At 29.9% G+C, this 21,874-nt stretch overlaps 2 protein-coding genes and 1 non-coding gene across 3 annotated transcripts; all 3 read left to right on the top strand.

Moving 5' to 3' along the window:
* Nucleotides 1-9,500: 9,500 nt before the first annotated feature.
* LOC106765156 (leucine-rich repeat protein 1) lies at nucleotides 9,501-13,980 on the top strand. Its single transcript, XM_014649671.2, has 6 exons — nucleotides 9,501-9,943; nucleotides 10,887-10,958; nucleotides 11,760-11,903; nucleotides 12,845-12,916; nucleotides 13,019-13,090; nucleotides 13,678-13,980. The coding sequence occupies exons 1-6, from the start codon at nucleotides 9,720-9,722 to the stop codon at nucleotides 13,748-13,750; spliced, it is 657 nt and encodes a 218-aa protein (XP_014505157.1). The 5' UTR covers nucleotides 9,501-9,719; the 3' UTR covers nucleotides 13,751-13,980.
* A 941-nt stretch (nucleotides 13,981-14,921) lies between these two features.
* TRNAL-CAA lies at nucleotides 14,922-15,005 on the top strand. The gene has a single exon. It is a non-coding gene; the product is annotated as a tRNA-Leu (tRNA).
* A 2,159-nt stretch (nucleotides 15,006-17,164) lies between these two features.
* On the top strand, nucleotides 17,165-21,551 carry LOC106763261 (L-ascorbate oxidase-like). Its single transcript, XM_014647465.1, has 5 exons — nucleotides 17,165-17,416; nucleotides 17,543-17,635; nucleotides 17,785-17,997; nucleotides 19,229-19,423; nucleotides 20,592-21,551. Exons 1-5 carry the CDS (start codon nucleotides 17,165-17,167, stop codon nucleotides 21,549-21,551), a joined length of 1,713 nt encoding a protein of 570 aa, XP_014502951.1.
* The last annotated feature ends 323 nt before the right edge of the window (nucleotides 21,552-21,874 follow it).

The raw sequence follows: 21,874 nt of genomic DNA on the forward strand, positions 1-21,874 counted from the left end.
TTAGTAAAACTCCGTACGATTTATAATTATTTTTTTATAAAGTTGTGTTTCATGACCTATTGAAACATTCTATTTTAATATTATAAGACTATTAAAATAAAAATATTACATATATGATGATAAAATCATTGGATAAAAAAAACTTATAAAAATGTTATTTATATGTGTAGAACTATTTGATTTCTCATTTGTTTCACCTTCATTTATCGTTGGAACATTTAAAAAGATTGTCTCTTTAAGCTCACACTATTTAGGTGGTCATCATAAAAGAGAAAATAGTACATAGACAAGCAACACACAAGCAAGTGTAAACTAAAATACAAACAATTAATGACATACTGAAACATGTTAAGCATTATACACATGATACACATATCACACCAACCAACCAAATTGATTATACATGATAATACTTTGACTGAACTATCCGAACTTAGCATGAACATCGAACTATGGCGGGTTGTGCACTTGTGGTGGTCACTACTGCTTTGCAAAGCCCTTGCCAATTGGGTTTCACCCTACCACACATCACACGGTTAGTCCTCAAACGCTTTTTTACCAAATGGAGAAAGGACCCTTAGGCTTATTCTCACCACATGCGTCAAATGTAAGACCTGAGAAATTTAGAGTTTATAAATAAATTTTGAGTTATGTTTTATTAAAATTTACATGAGTTCACAAGGTGTTGTGGACTTCAGTTGGTGTGCAAGTCTTGAATAAAACATAAAATTCCATGTTTTATCGATATAAGTGTAACAATGTTATTGTATGGTTGTTAAATGTGTGATATGTTATATTTTAATGTGATGTGTTAACTTGTTGGTAGAGATGATGAGTTTAAATCCTAAAGAAAGGTTTATGTGAAATATTTGTTTGATTTTATTTATAATTTTTTTAAAGGCAAAAATGTCTTTTCATTTTTGTAATTGAGGTGTAGAAATTATAAATAAGGATGTAGAAAATAAAGAAAGGTACTTTAAATAATACAAGTTGAAAATTAGAAAAAAAAAATTAGAATGTTATGTTTTTTTTTTAAAAAAAAAACACTTGAAATATTATAGGGAACACTACCTAGGTGGTTTCTTTTAATTATAATATGATTTATTTAAAAATAAAATAAAATAAAAGGAGGTTATTAAATGACAAATGAAAGGAGAGAATTTTTCTAAGAATTGAGAGAAAGAGAACAAAGAGGATTGTAAGACATAAATTTTCTTTAAAGAAGTGAAATTTCTTTTAGAAGATATAACAAAAGTGTGAAAACCTATTATTGATTGATGTTCTATAATCATGATCAAGGTATGGGAAGCTTATTTTTTATTTATTGTATGATGATTGTGGATATTTTCTCGAGTATCTTTAATGATCTTGAAACGTTACCTTTGCATTTAAATGATAGTTAGTTTAATTGAATGTTTAATACCATGATTGAATGATTCTGGTGTGGTGAGATGATTTTTGAATTTTTGGATGATAAATCATAAATAAATGGCATTGATTATTGCATGTTATTATAATGTTAATATCCATTGGAATTTAAAGCAGTAAGTGAATTCTGATACATAATTGAATTTTGTATCAGAATTTTTTTGTCAGGAGAGATTAAGGTTTTTTTTTTTAGGATATAATAAAGTAGGGTTTTATTGAATGACAATTGCAATAAAAAAGGGTTTTGGGTTATTTTAATTTGGGATTCAACCTTTTCCTTTTTCAAAATAAGAAAACCCATTTTAAGGTCTATTGCTCATCAAAAGCTTCAAGCTTCTTTCTTCTCTCATTCTCTCTTGTGGACAACCAAACCTTAGGACTCTGCATCTCGAGCAAGACACAACCTCACAACGAGAAGGGGCGGCACTATGCGAGGCGCGGTGAGGGCGTCCTGCAGCGTTGGCATTTTTGTAAGGGTTCCATATTCAACGTCTTTGTGATGCAAGAAACCTTGTTTAATGGCGACATTGTGGAGGAGAAGAGCGGGATTGCGTTTGCGATGTGGTGGCCTCTGTTTGGTGGAGCGAGAAAACCCTACTTTATTATATCCTAAAAAGAAGAAAACCTTAATCTCTCGTGACTAAGAATTCTACGTGATCAATTCAATTATAGAATTCAATTGTAGAATTCAATTACATTAACATTATAGTAATACGCAATAATCAATGTCATTTATTTAAGATTTATCATCCAAAAATTCAAAGATCATCTTACCACACCAAAATTATCCAATCACGGTATTAAACATTCAATTAAATTAACTACCGTTTAAATGCAAAGGTAACGTTTCATGATCATTAAAGATACTTAAGAAAATATCCACAATCATCATACAATAAAAAAGAAAGTAAGTTTCTCATACATTAACCAATAATAGGTATTCACACTTGTGTTATATCTTCTAAAAGAAAATTTCTCTTCTCTTCCTCTCAATTCTTAATGTGAACTCTCCTTTCATTTGTCATTTAATAACCTCCTTTTATTTTATTTTATTTTCAAATAAATTATATTATAATTAAAAGAAACCACCTAGGTAATGTTCCCTATAATATCTCAAGTGGTTTTTTAAAAAAACATAATGTTCTATTTTTTTTCTCTAATTTTCAACTTATATTATTTAAAGTGCCTTTCTTTATTTTCTACACCCTTATTTATAATTTCTACACCTCAATTACAAAAATGAAAAGGACATTATTGCCTTTAAGAAATTTATAAATAAAATCAAACAAATGTTTCACAAAAACCTTTCTTTAGGATTTGAACTCATCATCTCTATACCAACAACCTAACACATCATATTAAAATATAAAATATCACACATTTAACAACCATACAATAACATTGTTAGACTTATATCGACAAAACATAGAATTTTGTTTTATTCAAGACTTGCACACCAACTGAGTCTCACAACACCTTGTGAACTCATACAGATTTTAATAAAACATAACTCAAAATTTATTTATAAGCTTTAAATTTATCAGGTCTTACATCAAACCTCTCTATTTGAGAATGTATGACCATTAGAGTGTCAGGATAACCCCCAATACTGAACTTCATACATTCATACAACACATTTGAAACCACCACTGAGAAGTTCCTCTTTGGAACTCTCTTCCATTTCTTTGAAACCATTGATATCACTTCACATTCACATATTATGCCAATACATGCGACTACTGATCGTACATCAAAGAAATAGAAACAACCATAGAAGTCATCAAAAATCACCCAATAACATAATTTATTCATGGCATCTTGATACTCATATTTAGGTAAAGAAAACGACTCTGAAACCTTCACCAATAGTTTTAGATGGGTCCAAAACCTCCAAAACGGACATCCAGGACCCTGAAAACTCCCAAAAAATGTTGTAGTGTTGTCAAGTGGCGCCCAATGCCATGACAGTAGCAAAACCACTTTGAATTGGACCTTGGAGACCCTACTTTCAACTTCTAAAGACCCCTAGGACCCTCCAGAACTTGAGAAAACATAGAGAACCCTGCTATCACTCAATTTGATACTTGAAAACTCACTTTTCACTCCTATAAGTTATCCAACTTCATTTCTATCCTTTAAAACCCTCAAACTAGTTCGCAACCTCCATAAACAAGTTCAATTGCACTTGCTATAACTCTCCAAAACCATTGAATACTCCCAAAAGTCCTACTTCTCATTTTCACCCTTTAAAACCCCTAAAATGGGCTAAAAACTCAACATATGAAGCCATTTTTCATTTTAAAACAGATTTCACTGGTTTAGTCATCTAGACAAGTCTCAATAGGTGTGGTAACACACCTCTAACCTTCCAAAATAATGCAACACACTAACCTTAACATTTCATTACTCAACACCTTCTTTTTACACCAAAAACACTTGAAAACAGTCCCCTTATACCACCCTTTTTAATTTACACAGTTTTTAACCATCTAACCCTCCTAACAAGTTTCAACTTACCTCATGACAGTACCAAAACAGTTCTCATAACATTCTCGTACATATTTCTAAATTTCACTACCAAGACCCCTCCTTTTAAGCTAAAATTATGAGTAACTTGGTTAATACTCTTGCAACCACTTGAATTTTGTTTCAAACAATACAATATCCTTATCACACCCATTTAAAACAGTATATAACAACAATCATATCATCATACTAACTACAATAACACCATATCATCAAAACACTAATTTAACATACGTTAATTTACCCAAACACTAATTTTTACTAAAACGTATAAAATTTACAGAATTATTAAATTTACTCTACAAACACAATCAAGACAAGGTCTAGTTTCCCTTACCTCAAAACCAACTACCAAACTTTTCAAAACGCTCCACCAATTACTTGAACCGCAAGAAATACCTAGACGAACCTACGAAACACCATATTGGAAACAGACAGAGTCCTTGGAACTCTAGGTGAATTAAGAACGTGCAGGAGATGCGTGATTACACATGCAACAACACAAGATTCCTCTAAAACAGATTTGAGAACGCAAAGGAGAAAAATGAGTCAAAACTACTTGCTCTATTGAAAAAATTGATTGGGTAGAAACATAATTCTTGTTGTTGTGGTTGATTAGGTACCTCTTGATGGTTAAAAAGATGACTCAGGAGTTAAAACTCTTAGAGAAAAGGTAGAAAACTCTAGAAAAGTGGTTTCTAGAGAGATTATACGTTTTAAACTAATGAAACCCATTTATAACAAAACCATTTATAATAAAATCGTTTAATATGAAAATAATCGAGTCTCACTATGTTTAGACTACCATCACTTCTAAAAATACTATTTTATGAGATTTTAAATATATTATTTTATTATTTTTATTGTCTTTTTAAATCATGTTTAGTAGCATATTCTTTGATTTTTTATTTTTTTTTTAACCACACTTGGTTTAAAATTTGCTATAGTCGCACGTTTTTACTTTGGTAAGTACATATAATTAAAAAAAATCATAGTTTTTAATCATGATTACCTTTACCCTGATCTCAATAACAACTAAAAGATGATCCTACAATTAAAAACGTCTTAAAAGATAAATATCAGCTATGACAATGATAACAATAAAAAAAAGAGACAACATAGTATGGAGGAAAAGAAATACATGTATATGACTTGATTTCACAAAAATCTATATCAAGTCTAATATAAACAATATTAACTAAATTGTTTTACAATATTTTTAAATTATTCAATTATAATAAACCTGATTAAAAGAATAATAACTTACCACTATTTTTAAAGAATCGTTCAAAAAGAAATACGATGTATTGCAAATACTCAAATACAGAAACACATTATACTTGTATATATCAACACAAAATAATATAAAAAAAATAGACATGACAAATACTTTTCCAAATATTTTTTATCTTAACGACATATTTTATCATGAAGCATTTTAATTTGTTTTATAAAAATAAATTATATTTTAAAATTTTTCCATTCAAACACATTATAATAATGTTTTTTTTAATTACCTCACATTTCCAAGTTTACAATATGTAAAAAAAAAAATTAACATTTTTCAAAAATCTAATATTACCAACTTTTAAGTATTAGATGTTTTCGTTCATAAGTACACATTGCTTATTAAAATATATAGTATAATCTCATGTTTTAAAGTACGATTCTTAAAAAAATTGATTTTGTTATAGATATAATTTAGATGATTATTAAATTTTAAAATATGAAGAAAGACGATAATATCTATCATCATTTTTTTTACCTGCTCACTGTTCTGAAAATAAGTTGTCAATATCATATTCAATGGAAGGCTTAAAATTTCAATTTCAGTATTTTATTATTTACGTTCTTAATTATTTAAATCTGAAAAATTTATCAATTATTTTTGAACTATATCAATTTTGACAAAAATAAAAAATACAATTCACTTTAATAGAAATATTTTTTTTATAATGATTATTATCAAAACAAAATTATAAAATAATATGAAAGAAAAAAAAAATCACACAGTATAATTATTTATATTGGTAAATATATAATTAAAAATTTTAGTTTTAACTTAATTATTGGTGGGTTCAATAATTTTAGAAAATAAAAAACAATATGTTAGATATGCATAATTTATTTTATAATTATAATTATATTAAAATATGTATTTATTTTTGTTTTATTGATTATGGTATAAAATATATAAATTTTGAATATATTATTTTGTTTATTTTGAAATTAGTGACTAAGATATGATATTATGTATATAGATAATACTATTATGAACATTTATAAATCTTTTAAGTATCATGTCTACTATTTTGTCTTTCGTTATATTTTTTCTTTTTTTATAAATATTGTTCTTAATAATAATAAATATATCAAAGAGCAAGTTTCTTAAACTTTACCATCCATTATGAAGTTGTCCAAACCTATATTTAATTTGACTATATTCACATACTATAATTAAATTTTGACACTTTAGTATGTTAGTTATTGTACTTCTTGTGTAAGTATTATTTCAATAGAAACATAGCCTGTAAAACAGATTGATCATATAAATAGAGCTAATATTTTCTAAATGTTATTCACTATCTTATAAATACTTATATTCATTGTACACATAAAGATCCTAAATCTCTTAGTGGCTTGAGTGTGGGAGAGTATTTTGCAGGTGGATCTTCTCAATATAATAGACATATTAAAGAGCATAGTCTAATGAAGCTCTTCAAGCCTCTCCATTATGAAACAATTTAATCATACTTTAATTTGACCATATCCATATTTTATGGCTAAATTTCAATAGTTTTGTATGTTAGTTATTACTTCTCATATGAGTATTATTTCAATAGGAACATGGGTCATGACCCATGTTTATCTTATAAATACAACTAGCATTATCTAAGGAATATTCACTTTCTCATAAACACTTACACTCGATTTACACATAATTCCTAACTATCTTACTGACTTGGGCGTGTGATAGCCTATTATTGGTGGATCTTTCTCCCTTCAACAACCTGCCATCAAACCTCAAGGCTAACGATCTCGAATAACATAGTTGGAACTTTACCTTTATTCGTTAGCTCTCACCGACCTTAGTAAACAAGCTGGCCATGATGCCGAACCTAGCCTTTACTTTGGCCACCTTTTACTTCCTTCAACAAATAAGCGAATTAAAAAGAAGAAGACAAAATATGCGAGGACAAGTTAAAAGAGGGCTAAAAATAGTGGGGATTACTTGAAGTGAAATAAAATTATAGAAAACAAGTTAAAATCATCATCAACTTGACCAAACCTGCCCAAAACGACAACACTCATTAAAGTTGCCCGCATAAAAAAAGAAGTCTGCATAAAGTTAGTCGTGTGAAAACATAGTTTTCCTAAAGTCGACCACATTAAAAGAGAAGCCCACATAAAGTTGGTCATGTCAAAACGAAGTCTCCTTAAAATCAAAGCATTTAAGCACTACTTAAGGTTGGCAACACTAAGCAGAGGCTGCATGAAGTTCACAACACCTAGCAGAGCTTAACCAAGCCAGTAACCTAGCATAAAGCTTTACCAAAGTCTGCAACACAAGTTGAAAGGGTTATTCCTACACAACAACTTTTGAATGAGCTTTGTAAGAGGGCTAACACACATGCAAGCTCAACTGGAAGGCTAAAACGCATACAATCTCAGTCAGGGGGTGAAATTGCATACAAGCTCGGGTAGAGGGCCAATCCATCGCGAAGCTCGAACAAAGGGCCAATCCACCTGTATAACTTGTCTAAAGGGTCAATCCACAAATAAGCTCGAGTGAAACGTCAATCCACCCAAAACTATAACAAGTTGGCAAAAGCCCTACCAAAAGATAACACACAATCACATACACCAAACTAAATTTTCGATACCGGAAGGACTTATGTTCCTATCCGACCCAATAGACATATTAAAGAGCATGACCAATAAGACTTTTCAAGCCTCTTCATTATGGAACAACCCAAACCTATATCTAATCGGGCCATATCCTTTAAATATCGAGAGTTTGATGTGTTGATATTATTTACCATTATGTTATTATACTCTCGAAGTTATTATTATTCAAATTGGAACATATGTCCATGATCTATGCTAATCCTATATATACAAATAGTATTCCCCAAGAAATATTCACTTCCTCATAAACACTTATACTCATTTTATACATAAAAATCATAACTTTCTTAATAACATTAGCGTTAGAGAGTCTTTTGTAGGTGAATCTCTCTCCTCTTAACAACAAGGAATCCAGTCCCAAACCATACTAAAATATCACTGCTTATTTCCAAATCCACACTTAAACTTCAATAAGATGAAATATAAAATTTATTTTTTTTAATAACTAAAGTTTAAAAGTTAGTAATTATTAATAAAAAACATTTTTCTTTGTATATTTCTAATGCAATAAACACTTCTTACCCATTATTTTATCTATCTATACCATTTTAACCTATATATTGAGAAATAAAAGTGGCAGTTGGAGAATATCAGAAGATGACGATCCTTGTAACAAATATAGTGAATTGATCCGTTGACGAAAGTCACGATGTGCAGCACCACAGCCATAAATTATTAAACCAATTTGGATCCTCCCAACCACTTTAGGTGGTGTCAATAATGGTGGTTGCACAGACTTGGCATTATCACACAGAATACGCCACTCACCATTACACCACTTACCATTTCATTTTTCACCACTTTCTTTTTTCTACAACCATCGACTTCCTCTTTCACACATTTTTAGATGAATTTATTCATCTGCATTGTAAATATTTCCAGCTTAAGTAAATATTTATCGTAATTAAATAAAGAAGAAAATTTACGTTTTAATGTATAAAATTAAGAGAATTTCCTCTTCTTTTTATCGTTTCGTTATGTGTTTTTAGAGAAACCATTATTGTTTCCCTCTCTTCAGTGCGTGACATCCGCTAATGACTAAGTACCGAAAATTGTCCATAAAGGGAACATCAAAAGTCAACAAAGAAACAGAAGAAAAAACCAAAGATAGTGTGAAAATAGAGAGCAAAAGAAAATAAACTTTAATTAAAATAGTAATCTTTTTACACCACCAGTTAATTATATATATAAATAATTATACAAGTAAGTGGCAAAACAACGAAACCTTTATTACAAGTTGTTGTAAATGGTAAATTTATTGTTTTTATAATAAAAGTAGAATAAGGAATTTCAATTATTAATGAGGGAATTCTTATTATTAATAATTCATAATGTTTCGAAAAACCATATTTAACTTATAAGAAGTATATCAAGAATTTTAATTTTTTACTAATTTTTTTAATCTATCAAAAATAATATATTTTAAAAGTAATGCAAAGGAAAACACCATAGAGTTCATCAGAAAAACTAGATCAGTAAAAGACTGGCTTTAAATCTCAGAAAAAAAAGAAGGAAAAAATAAAAATAAAAATTAAAACATATTTTAAAAAAAATTAAATTTGTAATACATTTTAAACTGATTTGAAAAACTAAAACTATATAGTATATTATAAAATCGAAGCTCGGCATGTTTTACTGCTCCGTGTTATTCCCAAAGCCGATACTTCCTTTTCAAGTCTTTTCTCTTTCTCTCTCACAAGATTCTTCCCTCTTCCTTCCTCTCTCTCTGTCTCTTTCTCTCTCTAGAACTTCGTCCTTTGCTTTCGTTCTTCTTTGCGCGGTCGTTGCGAACCGACGAATAAGAGCGATAACCCTAACACGGCAGTAGAGGTGTACGGTTGAAGCTCAGATCAGCCATGGCAGCAGCAACCTGCACTTCCATGCGGTTCCTACTCTCCGTTTCCCTAACCCTAACTCTGCTCCGCCTCGGCGCCTCCAATTCCGAAGGCGATGCGCTCTACACGCTCAAACGGAGCCTGTCGGACCCGGACAACGTCCTTCAGAGTTGGGATCCCACGCTCGTGAGTCCTTGTACTTGGTTCCACGTCACCTGCAACCAGGACAACCGAGTCACTCGAGTGTATTCTCTCTCTATCCCTCTCTGTTTTGTTTGTTTCTGCGTTGTTAAGATTTTTTAGTTCCGTTTCGGTGCTCGATTCTGCTTAATAGTTGGCATTTGTTGCGTTAATCAACACTTCTGCTGCTACCTGTTTTATCACGCGGTGTTGATTTTTGATTTTTGTTATTTTGTTAATTGTTTTATAAAATTGAAGGATCCTCCGCGAGGTTGCAGGATTCACTGGTTGCGGTTGGATTCGTTTGTTTTTATATTCAATGAAACAAACAAAGCCGCGTTTTCGTCAAATTACTTCCTGTTAATAGTTAGATTTCCATATTAACTTACCTGTTTCTTGTGGTGTTTATGTGGTTGGAATTCTTTTTATATAGTTTAATTATATGCTTTTCTTTGCTGTTTTACATTTTGGGGGTGGGATTATTGTTGCCTATGTTGCATAAATATTATACACAATGCATGTATAAGTTCGTAGTTGAATAAATAATCCATGTATTGAATGTTAAATTTGGCGTCGACCAATAGCAAATAGAAAAGTTTGTTAACTATTATAATAATTAGCTTAAAAGGTTATATTAGCGATGATTTGTGATTGAATATGGTGTTGACTTATAACATACGTAAAGTGCGCATTTAGATGTGAACAAATTCATAAAACTTAATAAATATGCATTGATATTCATGCTCCTATGTATCGTATGTAGCTGTATTAAATTAAATTTTATTGTCTTTTATTAGTAGTTTTGACATTTCTTCTTTCACTTATACGAATTAATAGAGTATAGACATGTATTGGATAAGATACGAGAACAAAAGGAAAACATTGTTCTTCATAGATGGTTGCTATTATAACTGGTAATATCGGAAATCCAACTAAAATGTGTTGGTTTGACTGAATCTGTTGATATTCTCTCCACATTTATGGTGATAATTATGTTGCTTTCTACAGGGATCTTGGTAACTCTAACCTATCTGGACATTTGGTACCGGAACTTGGGAAGCTGGAGCATCTGCAGTATCTGTATGTTTTCTAAAATTTGGCTAATATTTTTTGCCTAGTGTCACTTAAGTCGTTTAGATGTGCTCGTATGATAAATACAATATATGTATTAGATATGATACATATTTGATATTAGATTCGGTGATATAATTATTCTTAAAAGTATTGGCCATGCATGTGAGATACTTGTCAACAACATAAATGTAATGAATTATTGTCATCATAAATCGTGTTCTATTGTCAAATGGGAAAAAGAGAGGACTTTAAGTCTATTTAATGTGCTCTTATGATGTATAGATATAATAAATGTATCAGATATATTTATAAAAGGCATCCTGTAATACTAATATTCTATAAATGTATCTAGTATGTCTGAAACATGTCTAGATATGTATAAAAAATATAAAAAAAATAGATAATAAATATATTATTGCAATTATGCAAATCCAAATTAAGAAAACTTTTAGGACATTACTATGAACAAAATAAAAAATAAATTATTGTAATCATAAATTATTTCCTTTTATCTTCAAGTAGGAAGGATCATCTATAAAGTGAACAATTTCCATTTTTTGGTTCATTAAGGAACACTATATATGATAGGTAGCTATAACAGTCACAAAAAATATCATACATTGTTCATATATATGTTATGTGGCTATATTAGATTTTCATAACTTTTATAAAAGGCTTGTGTGCTTCATAGATATATTTCATATTGTACTCATATTATTACTACAATGATTGATCTATTGGCATTTGCTGTGAACTAAAGCACCTCATATTTGTGTGTTTCGTGTTCTTTTTCTTAATTGGATGCAGTGAGTTGTACAAAAACAACATTCAAGGAACTATTCCTCCAGAACTTGGAAACCTAAAAAGTCTAGTTAGCTTGGACCTGTACAACAACAACATATCAGGCACCATTCCGTCTTCATTGGGGAAATTGAAGAATCTTGTCTTTTTGTAAGTCTGCAATAGCATATTAAGCATGACTGGACTGATCTGTGGCCTTTGCTTCCGCTATCCTTTCATTTGAATTTCTCACAAGAGTTTGAATGATGCAGGAGAATTACAAGAACATTTGGATAGCTACTCATGGACTTTGGTGTTTTTCAATTATACATTTTATGTAAAGTTTGGGCATGGACAATTGTGGGCTTTGTGGTTGATGTTAAGATGTTGAGCAATAGTGCATATATTTGATGTTAAGACATCTGAAATATGACAGTATACATGAAATGAATTGCTTCCAAAATTCACATGCTCATATCCAAACTTAAACCTCACTCATGGGAGAAATATTAACTGAGTGTTTAGTTCAAAGGAAGGGAGGGAAGGGAAAATAAAATATTTTACTATATTATCCTTAAAATAGACAAATAAAGCCATTAAGTAAGCATACTTGAGTTTAATCAGTGTTAAGAAACAAAATCTCCCCCTTTAAAAAGAAGGGAAGAGACTCTAGTATGACTAATTCTGATTAGATTGAGATGATTTCAGTCCCAACATTCAGTGGTGTGATTCAATCTATAAACAATGTAAGCAACTTAAAGGATTCCTATGTAGTATGAAGGTGTCCAATCTATAAGTTTTGATGGACCATGTCTGGGCAACATCAGAATCCTTCATGAGTCAAACTACATGTAGTGAATGAATGACCTATTGAAAAATGCTTGCATTCCCAGAGCCTGAAATTTATTCAACCAACACCAGGAAGCTAAGTTCAAATCTAAAATAAGTAGCAATCTTATTTAGTAGTTCCGTTTTTGAAGTGTTGGAAGCTGTTAGTCTATAAATATGAAATAGTTTAACTTACCGGATTCTTAACTGGTAAAGCCTTTGATTATTATTTTGTGGAATAAAATATTCCGTACTCGCATGTTCTCATAAATGTTTTCTTTCAGACGACTAAATGACAACCGACTTACTGGCCCTATCCCCAAGGATCTTGCTGCTGTTTCAAGCCTTAAAGTAGTGTAAGTAAAAATGTTGTCTATATAAGATAATCATGATAGGATTATTTGGTATATGATGAAGACGTGGGCTTTTGGAGAGACTAAACATTAGCTTATTTTCAGGGATGTCTCCAACAATGATTTATGCGGTACAATTCCTACCTCTGGGCCATTCGAGCATATTCCATTGAATAAGTAGGTCTCACTAAATCTCTCCTGAACTTTTTATTTATATTTTTATGTTGGGGTGAGGGAAGGGGAGCAACAATGAGAAACCTAGTAACCTTTCTGCCATGCACTGCTATATTTATCACTTGCAATTTTTTCTGCTTTATGAGTATGGTGTTAAAGATGTCTTGTTCACATTCTGTTCCCGAAGGTCCTTTTAAACTGTTATTCACATTCTATTTATCGAACTGTTAAATTGTGATGGTAATATTAAGTTGTTATTTATTGTTGTGTGTGATAATGATATAGCTGCATGTGGTAGACGTTCTCCAATCGTTTCATGAGATGTTAAGAATGCAAAATTTTGATTCAACTAAATCCGCTGCCCTGTACCAATGTATTTGGGAATAGTGATTGCGGTGAGTTTGATTGCATCTTATCTGTCCTATACAGTAATTATACTCAGCCTTCCTGCATTTTTCTGGTGCACTGATTCTGAAATAATTCCAAAGTTTGAACTCTAGATTATTAGCAGTAGAACATGTTTTCTGCTATCTGGTTATCATTCCTGTTACCTGTTGAATAAACTTTTTTTTTTTTTTTCAATGCTGTAGCTTTGAGAATAACCCTCGTTTGGAAGGTCCAGAGTTGTTGGGTCTTGTAAGTTACGATACAAACTGCTCGTGAATAAGGTGATGTGGTAGGATCTCTATATATATTCTAAAATTCAAGTGTATTACCTCATAGTGTAATGGGCAGTGGTAAATGTAATCTCTGGTATATGTAAATTTACATACTGAAGAGCATTGGCATTTGTAACAATGTTATGATCTGACAATGATGTTGAGACTTGAATATCTATTTTATGTAATACTAGAAAAATTCGACTTGGTTACTCTGAAATTATTTGAAACTCATTCCTTAGTACTGTAAATTAATACTTTTTTGCCAGTTCTTATTGCAAGCCCCGTTATTGTTTCTTTGTCGCCGTGGCATTCACTTCACATATATAACTTTTGCTGGCTGTGAGTGAATATATCTTGGGCAAGGAGAAAATCTTTCTTCAAAGATGGTTTACTTTCAAAGGTGGATCATGGTACTTGAAATATTCTCTGGCTTTGCTTTTCTTTCAAAGGTGACGCTTATGAGGCAAAGATGGAAATGGTAAACAAGACCAGCAAATAGGGTCTTTATGCTATTAGATGGTTCGAGTTAACGACTCAACTTTAAATATAATTTAGATGGCAAAAATGAAATTGCGCGCAGATAGAAGGGACAATTTAATTTAGGGAGTGATTTACAGGATTTTAAATAAATAGCACTTTCCTTCGGTTGCTTACATTGGATTGAATTGGTAATTAATTAAGACACGTCGATTCGAGAACAGGGAACGTTTAGCATGCTGTAGTCAATGACGTTGATAAAGAATTCACGGCAAGCGCTGGTAATGAATTACAATGCAACAACAACTCAATTGTCATAACGTATTGTTTGTTTACGTTATGCATTTTTTTGAGTTCTTCCAATAGCTTCATGCACGACTTAAAAAATTGTATAATAAATTGAAATATGCCGGCCTCCTTTTTTATTCCCTGCTTCTCTTATAAATTATGTTTGCTATAGCTGCATTCAGAATTTTCGTTTTGTGCTTAAAAAAGAACAAGCGAATTTATGAAAGTTTTCTATAGAACTAGTATCGCAGCACAATTCCACGGAAGCACTTTTAGAAGGTCGGATTCTAACATTTTCATTATACTATTCTACTCATGTGTCTCCGCTCGCACAAAAAAATTCCATCAGGTTTGAAGTGTGCTTTAGTATATAAATACTTTAGTATGTGCAGAACAATCAGCAACAAGTCAGGATGGCCGAGTGGTCTAAGGCGCCAGACTCAAGTTCTGGTCTTCGAAAGAGGGCGTGGGTTCAAATCCCACTTCTGACAAGTATTTTAGCACACAAATATTGATGGGTAATAAATTTTTGTTTTAAACCCTTTTAATGAGAGAAAGATTAGTTAGGATAAAAATGTAAACCAGATTGCATTCAGCAAATTGTGTTGGGAATCAATGGCCATTTTCCATACCCCGCTATCAGAGCTCATGTTTCAATTTATATCATATTAAGCTGAAGTTAATTTTTTTTTTAAAATATAATATTGAACTTTTACCAAGTTGATCTGACTTTTTCATATTTTTCAGAGGTTTTTTGCACCATTTTGATACATTTGAAAGAAAATTGCATCATTTTTTATAAATTTGAAAGAAAATTGCACCATTTTCGGCATAGACGGGATAAAATGACGTGAAATAATATAATGGCCTTATTTGTATAGAATTTAATAATGCCATGAGATTAAAAATAACTAATAAAAAGTTCGAAAGTATTTTGAGAAATATATTGTTCCCTTGAGAATTAAATATCTGTCTACAAATTAAAAACTTCAAAAAACTATAAAAACTATAATTATGTTTGAATGCAAATTACAATTTAACCATACTATTAATTTCAGTAACGTTTTTTTACTTATGTAATAAAATTAAAATAAAACAATAGTTTTTAATTTTTAGGAAATAATTTAAGACTATTCAAGAGCTCACGGTAAGTAAATATATTAAATTTGTGAAAATTTATTCAATAAAAAAATCAGTAAAGCACCCGTACGTTGGGACAGTAAAAAGTAAAAATGGCGATTTTTTTAGGTTGAATAGAGATTTGAAGAGATGAATGCTGGAATAAACTCATGTAAAATGTGAAAGAGTATTATATTTTTAAAATTTTTGTTTTTAAATTATATTTTTTTTTTATAAGTTATTTACCTTTAAAGAGTATTATTTTTAAATATACCAATAATTTATTCTTTCAAGGAGAATATAAATAAATATAAACACATCTAGAGTTAAAATTCAAAATTTATGAAAGATTCCTAGCAAAACTGAGAAGATGAGGAGGGAAGTTACACCAACCAAAACAAAATTATATATATGGCCTTTTAATAAAATATATTTTTGTAATTTTAATTAACACTTTTAATTTTATTTTAATATAAATTTTATTAATATCACATTTATCTTTAAGAATAAAATACTAATTATTTAATTTTATTCATTAAAAAATTTAGTCTATCTTACACAAGCTTTTATCTTAAATTCACTCAAATCATACATTTTTTTTCTTTAATTTAAACAACCATACTTTCACTTCATTTTCTTTTCAAATTTATTCTTTCAAATTCAAACACACAATAGTTGATATTGAATTATTATTGTAAATTTAGAAGTATGTACTACTCCTTTGCTAAATAAACTTGCAACGAACGTGTTTATAGTAAGAAACAATCACATTTTTTTCATAATAAAAGTAAAATAGTAAATACATATTTACTTTTACTTTTGTTACATCTTTATTTTATTTATATCTATTATGTTTTTATTTTTTTTCTAAATTTATTTTCTTTACATCATATATTTCCGAAAGGTTTAATTGCTTCTTTTGTCCCAAGTTTGATTGAAGTGTGTCAAATTCGTTCTCCTTTTAAAAAAAATGTCAATTTTGTCCTTATATAGAAAAAATTTGTGTCAATCAAGTCATATCCGTTAAAAATCATTGCTTTCAAAACTCACCTTATCCACTGCAATATCAGAGATCGGACCCATGAAGTGGTTATTATTCAAAACTCACTTTAAGTTTTTAACACCATTAGTTTGTATTTAACGGAGATGACTTGATTGACACAAATTTTTTCTACATGGGGACGAAATTGACATTTTTCCAAAAGGGAGACGAATTTGACACACTTCAACCAAACTAGGGACAAAAGAAGCGATTAAACCATTTCCGAAATTTACAATTTCCATTCTTTCTAAATTTTCTTCCGAGTTTAAATTAAGGAGCTGATAAATATTTACGTATGCATAAATCAGTTTTCAACTTTATTTCGAACAGAATCTATTAAAGTACATCTATAGGCTCTTTCTATATATTCAAAGCTACATGCTATGGCTTAAAGCGCAAGTTATGTAGTTGATGAATAAGTAAGTTGTAATAGATATCTGAGAAATTTGGTAGTGGTGTGGGTGTACGAGGAAAAGCAACAACATAATAATGAGCTTAATAACGTTGTGGTGTGTTTGGTTGTGTTTGTGGGAAGTATCATGGGGAGCTGTAAAACAGTACAAGTTTGATGTAGAGTACATGTATGGTGAACCAGATTGCGTGGAGCAAGTTGTGATCGGAATCAATGGTCATTTTCCTGGCCCGACCATAACAGCAGAAGAAGGAGACACCCTTCATATTATTCTCACCAACAACCTATTCAGAGAAGGAACAGTTCTTCACTGGCATGGAATTAGACAGGTTTTTATACACTACTTTTTCATTTTCTTTTTCTTCGTTTCGAATAAATTTTTCTATTTAAAATATCAAAATATCATTTCTTAATAGAAAATGTAAAAACGATTTTTTGGATGTTTTGTGTTGCAGTATGGAACGCCATGGGCAGATGGAACTGCTTCCATTTCTCAGTGTGCGATAGCCCCAGGACAAACTTTTCATTACAGGTTCACAGTTGATAGGGTACGTATTTTGTAACACTTTTTTGATTGAATAAATGATTTTTGTATGGAAAAAACTTAGATGTTACATTTTTGCATGTTTTTATGTGTTTTGCATATGATGTTTGAATGATCAAAGTATGAGAATTTGGTGGTGAAAATATGGTGCAGGCAGGTACATACTTGTACCATGGACACTATGGTTTGCAGAGAACAGCAGGATTGTATGGTTCTCTGATAGTGAATTTAGCAAAGGGAAAGAAAGAAGCATTTGACTATGATGGTGAGCTCAACCTTCTCTTGAGTGACTGGTGGCACAAAACAACACTAGAACAAGAGGTTGGTCTCTCCTCCATCCCATTCAAATGGGTGAATGAACCTCAGGTAAATCATAACATATACATATATATTTTATGGATGATGATATTTTGATAACTTTTTTTACAACGGAACACGTGTCATCATTTTATTGGTCTATTTAAATTTATGTTTAAAAAATATTTAAAACGGATCAATCATAAGCTGCCACGTATGCGTTGTCAAAAAGTTGTTAAAAAAGTGTTGTGAAAAGAAGTTTTTCCATATTTTATTTTGGAAAAAGTTTCTTTAACAACCCTTTTCTTGATAACTTTTTGACAACACATACATGGTAATTTATGATTAATTCGTTTTAAATATTTTTTTTAAAATAAATTTAAACCGACAAATGAAATGATAACACATGTCGTCTTATCAAAAAATTGTTAAAAAATGTTGTTAAAATATCATAATCCTTTTACTTTTTAAGATGATATAATTGAATTAAAATAAATTTAAAGTATATTAAAAAATAAACTTAAAATTTTATTCCATTTTACAAATGAAGTTTATATTCACTTCTATATTTATTTTAAGTGACTGGTTCATATAAAACTTTTAACAAAATACACTTTTATACAGAAAGGATAACCATTTAGAGACTTATGTTAATAAAATGCATTATTTGTTAAAATGTTAACATTGATTGTTGAGTTATTATCAAATCAATGATAAATATCTAGTAATAAATTTAAAATTTAAGATGTGCATATATTAATACATTAATATGAGAAATAAGTGTTAGAAAGGACACACCTATTATTATAAAATAAGTGAACAATCAATATATTTAATTAAACATTTGTCTCTAAATAATGGAAGAAAATGAATAAATTAATATTTATGAATAAAATGAAAATAAATTTAATGTAAATTTGATGGTTACTTGTAAGTATGATCTAGAGTTTGTAATTATGATTACCAAAACTTAAATTAATTGTGAGAGATACAGAAAGGAGAAACTAATAGTGCCCTGGTTATTCAAATACCTTCGTTTTGATGAAGTGGTCCAAGATTAAAAATATCTTCTACTTTTTAATATTTAATTGAGTACATATAGATTTCAAGGTGTGGTTAACTCTAGAAGTAGACGAAAAAAAAAGTATACCCACACTACTTAATTAATTTATGAATTTCAGCTTATAAAAACCATTTAAAATATTAAGAAATAGATTTTAAGTTTATTTTAATTATACAAATTTAATTTATAAAAAGAAATTTATATTTATATCTTTAATGGATATAAAAGTTGAAACAGTCTCTGCTTATAAATGGAAGAGGACAATACAACTGTTCGTTGGCAGCTAATGTTATGAAGACGTCCTTGTCTGAGTGCAAGTTCAAAGGCAATGAAGAATGTGCATCCCAAACTTTTGATGTTCATCCAAACAAGACCTATAGAATTAGAATTGCCAGTGCCACTTCCTTAGCATCTCTCAACTTGGCCATTGGGGTAACTTTTTCTTATTGCTCTATCCAATTTTTTTTTATCGATAATGATATTTTAGCAATATTTTGACGGTAGAATACGTATTATTATTTTATTAATATTTTCGAATTTGTTTTTAAAAAAATATTTAAAATAAATTATAATATATACATGGTAAAAAAGTTGTTAAATAATTGAAAAAAAAAGTTGTGAAAGAAACTTTTTTTCATTTTTTATATATGTATCTTCACGTTAGTTGTAAGTATATTTTAATCAATATTTTTAAGAAAAAAAGCATATGTTTTATTCGTATGTATTTTTACTTTTTTATTATAACAAAAAAAAGTTATAATTATAATAGTAAATGTAAATAACTTCTATGATAAAAAATAATTTTATTCATTTTATAGGTAATTTTTTTGTTATAAACCGTTATTTTAGTTTTGAAAAAGATCATTATATAATTAATAAGTTAATTATTTTAATTTTAAAAAAAATTACTTACTAAAGAGTAAAACAAGAAAAATAAGGTGGATATCAGAATGAATCCTTTTTATATAAATTTTTGCTAGTGATAATGAAAAATATAAGTTGTACAATTTTACGATCAACTAAATTTATCCAATAATATCATTTAAAAAAAAATACGCTCACATATAAATTTTGTTTTTTCTGTTCTTGTGTGGTTTTGGGTGATATCTAAAGTTCCCTTAAGCTGATTTTTTTGATTGACTTGAATTTACATATTTTCGAAAACACAATATTTTATATTGATATATAATTTTTTTTTGAAATATTAATTTCATAATTATATTTGTAAAATAATATATCTAACAATATTTAATTATATTAATATATATTTTTTGAAATATTCAACAAAATAATAATAATAACTTGAAATACCTAATAGTTAAATTTATATATTTCAGTTACATCATCCCAATCATTTATTTGGATTAAATAATTTAGAAAACTAATCCAACAAAAAATTTAAAAAATGTTGGAAAAAATATTTACATCAAATTAATGGAGAAAGATAGTAACATCATGGTATACAATAGATTATTCGTTAATCCCATTGATTACTACTCATAGTTTTAGAGTTCACATAATATGATTTTTACCTACAAATTTGACAAAAATATCTACTTGAATAATTTGGTTCTAATATTTGATTTTGTTTTGGTTGAAGAAGCACAAATTGGTGGTGGTGGAAGCCGATGGAAACTACGTGAAACCATTTACTGTTGATGACATAGACATATATTCAGGTGAAACCTATTCAGTTCTCCTCAGAACAAATCAAGATCCAAAGAAGAATTATTGGATTTCAATTGGTGTTAGGGGAAGAAAACCTAACACCCCACAAGGATTAACTATCCTAAATTACAAAACAAACTCTGCCACAGTTCTTCCCACTTCTCCACCACCAATAACACCACAATGGGATGATTACAATCGTAGCAAGACATTCACATACAATATTTTTGGCCTCAAGGGAACCCAAAAACCTCCTAAGTATTATGATCGTAGACTTCTCCTTCTCAACACACAAAACCTCGTTCGTGGTTACACTAAGTGGGCCATCAACAATGTCTCCTTAACATTGCCATCAATTCCTTACCTAGCCTCTGTTATGTTTAACGTTAATGGCTCCTTTGACACTAAAATCCCTCCAAACACATTCTCAGAGGGTTATGACATCTACAACCCTCCCCTGAACCCTAATGCAAACACTGGTAGTGGGGTTTACATGTTCCAGTTAAACCAAGTGGTAGATGTGATACTGCAAAATGCCAATGTAATGAAGGGGCAAAACAGTGAGATTCACCCTTGGCATTTGCATGGGCATGACTTTTGGGTTTTGGGGTATGGAGATGGCAAATTTCAACAGAGCGATGAGAGAAAATTCAACTTGAAGAACCCACCATTGAGGAACAATGTAGTGGTATTCCCATATGGTTGGACTGCTTTGAGGTTTAGGGCAGATAACCCTGGAGTTTGGGCCTTCCATTGTCACATTCAGCCTCATTTATACATGGGAATGGGTGTCGTTTTTGCTGAGGCTCTTTCAAATGTTAAGCGAATACCCAATCAGGCTCTAGCATGTGGCCTTCTTAGGAATGTGTCAATACATAAGAAACATAACTAAACCTAGTACTTCCCTCTCATGTTTGTCGTTAGTTAGTTCAGTTTGTGTTTCTTTTGTATTTTAGTTTTTTTGCTCATCATTCTATTGGTGTATGTTGAGCTTTTAAGGGTTAGAACATTGAAATTTGTGGATAAGTTATCTGTAGTTATTGTTAATCAAATATAATGAACTCCTTATGGCATGTTGTTTGAGTTCAGTTATTACATTTTTTAACACAAAACTAGATGCAACATAGTTTGAACATATTCAAGTCAGACATGGTTAGAGTGATGTTAAACAATAAAAATAGTCTTTAAAACAATTTTCTATAAAAGGAGACTAAT

Source organism: Vigna radiata, chromosome 6, assembly GCF_000741045.1.
Source record: "Vigna radiata var. radiata cultivar VC1973A chromosome 6, Vradiata_ver6, whole genome shotgun sequence".
Lineage (NCBI taxonomy): Eukaryota > Viridiplantae > Streptophyta > Magnoliopsida > Fabales > Fabaceae > Vigna > Vigna radiata.

Excerpts from the sequence above, each read along its gene's own strand:
- LOC106765156 (XM_014649671.2), top strand. The coding sequence starts at position 9,720 with ATGGCAGCAGCAACCTGCACTTCCATGCGGTTCCTACTCTCCGTTTCC. Across the intron at positions 10,959-11,759 it reads CTGGAGCATCTGCAGTATCT|TGAGTTGTACAAAAACAACA; the intron begins GTATGTTTTCTA and ends AATTGGATGCAG. Across the intron at positions 12,917-13,018 it reads GTTTCAAGCCTTAAAGTAGT|GGATGTCTCCAACAATGATT; the intron begins GTAAGTAAAAAT and ends GCTTATTTTCAG.
- LOC106763261 (XM_014647465.1), top strand. The coding sequence starts at position 17,165 with ATGAGCTTAATAACGTTGTGGTGTGTTTGGTTGTGTTTGTGGGAAGTA. Across the intron at positions 17,998-19,228 it reads AATGGGTGAATGAACCTCAG|TCTCTGCTTATAAATGGAAG; the intron begins GTAAATCATAAC and ends AAGTTGAAACAG. Across the intron at positions 19,424-20,591 it reads CTCTCAACTTGGCCATTGGG|AAGCACAAATTGGTGGTGGT; the intron begins GTAACTTTTTCT and ends TTTTGGTTGAAG.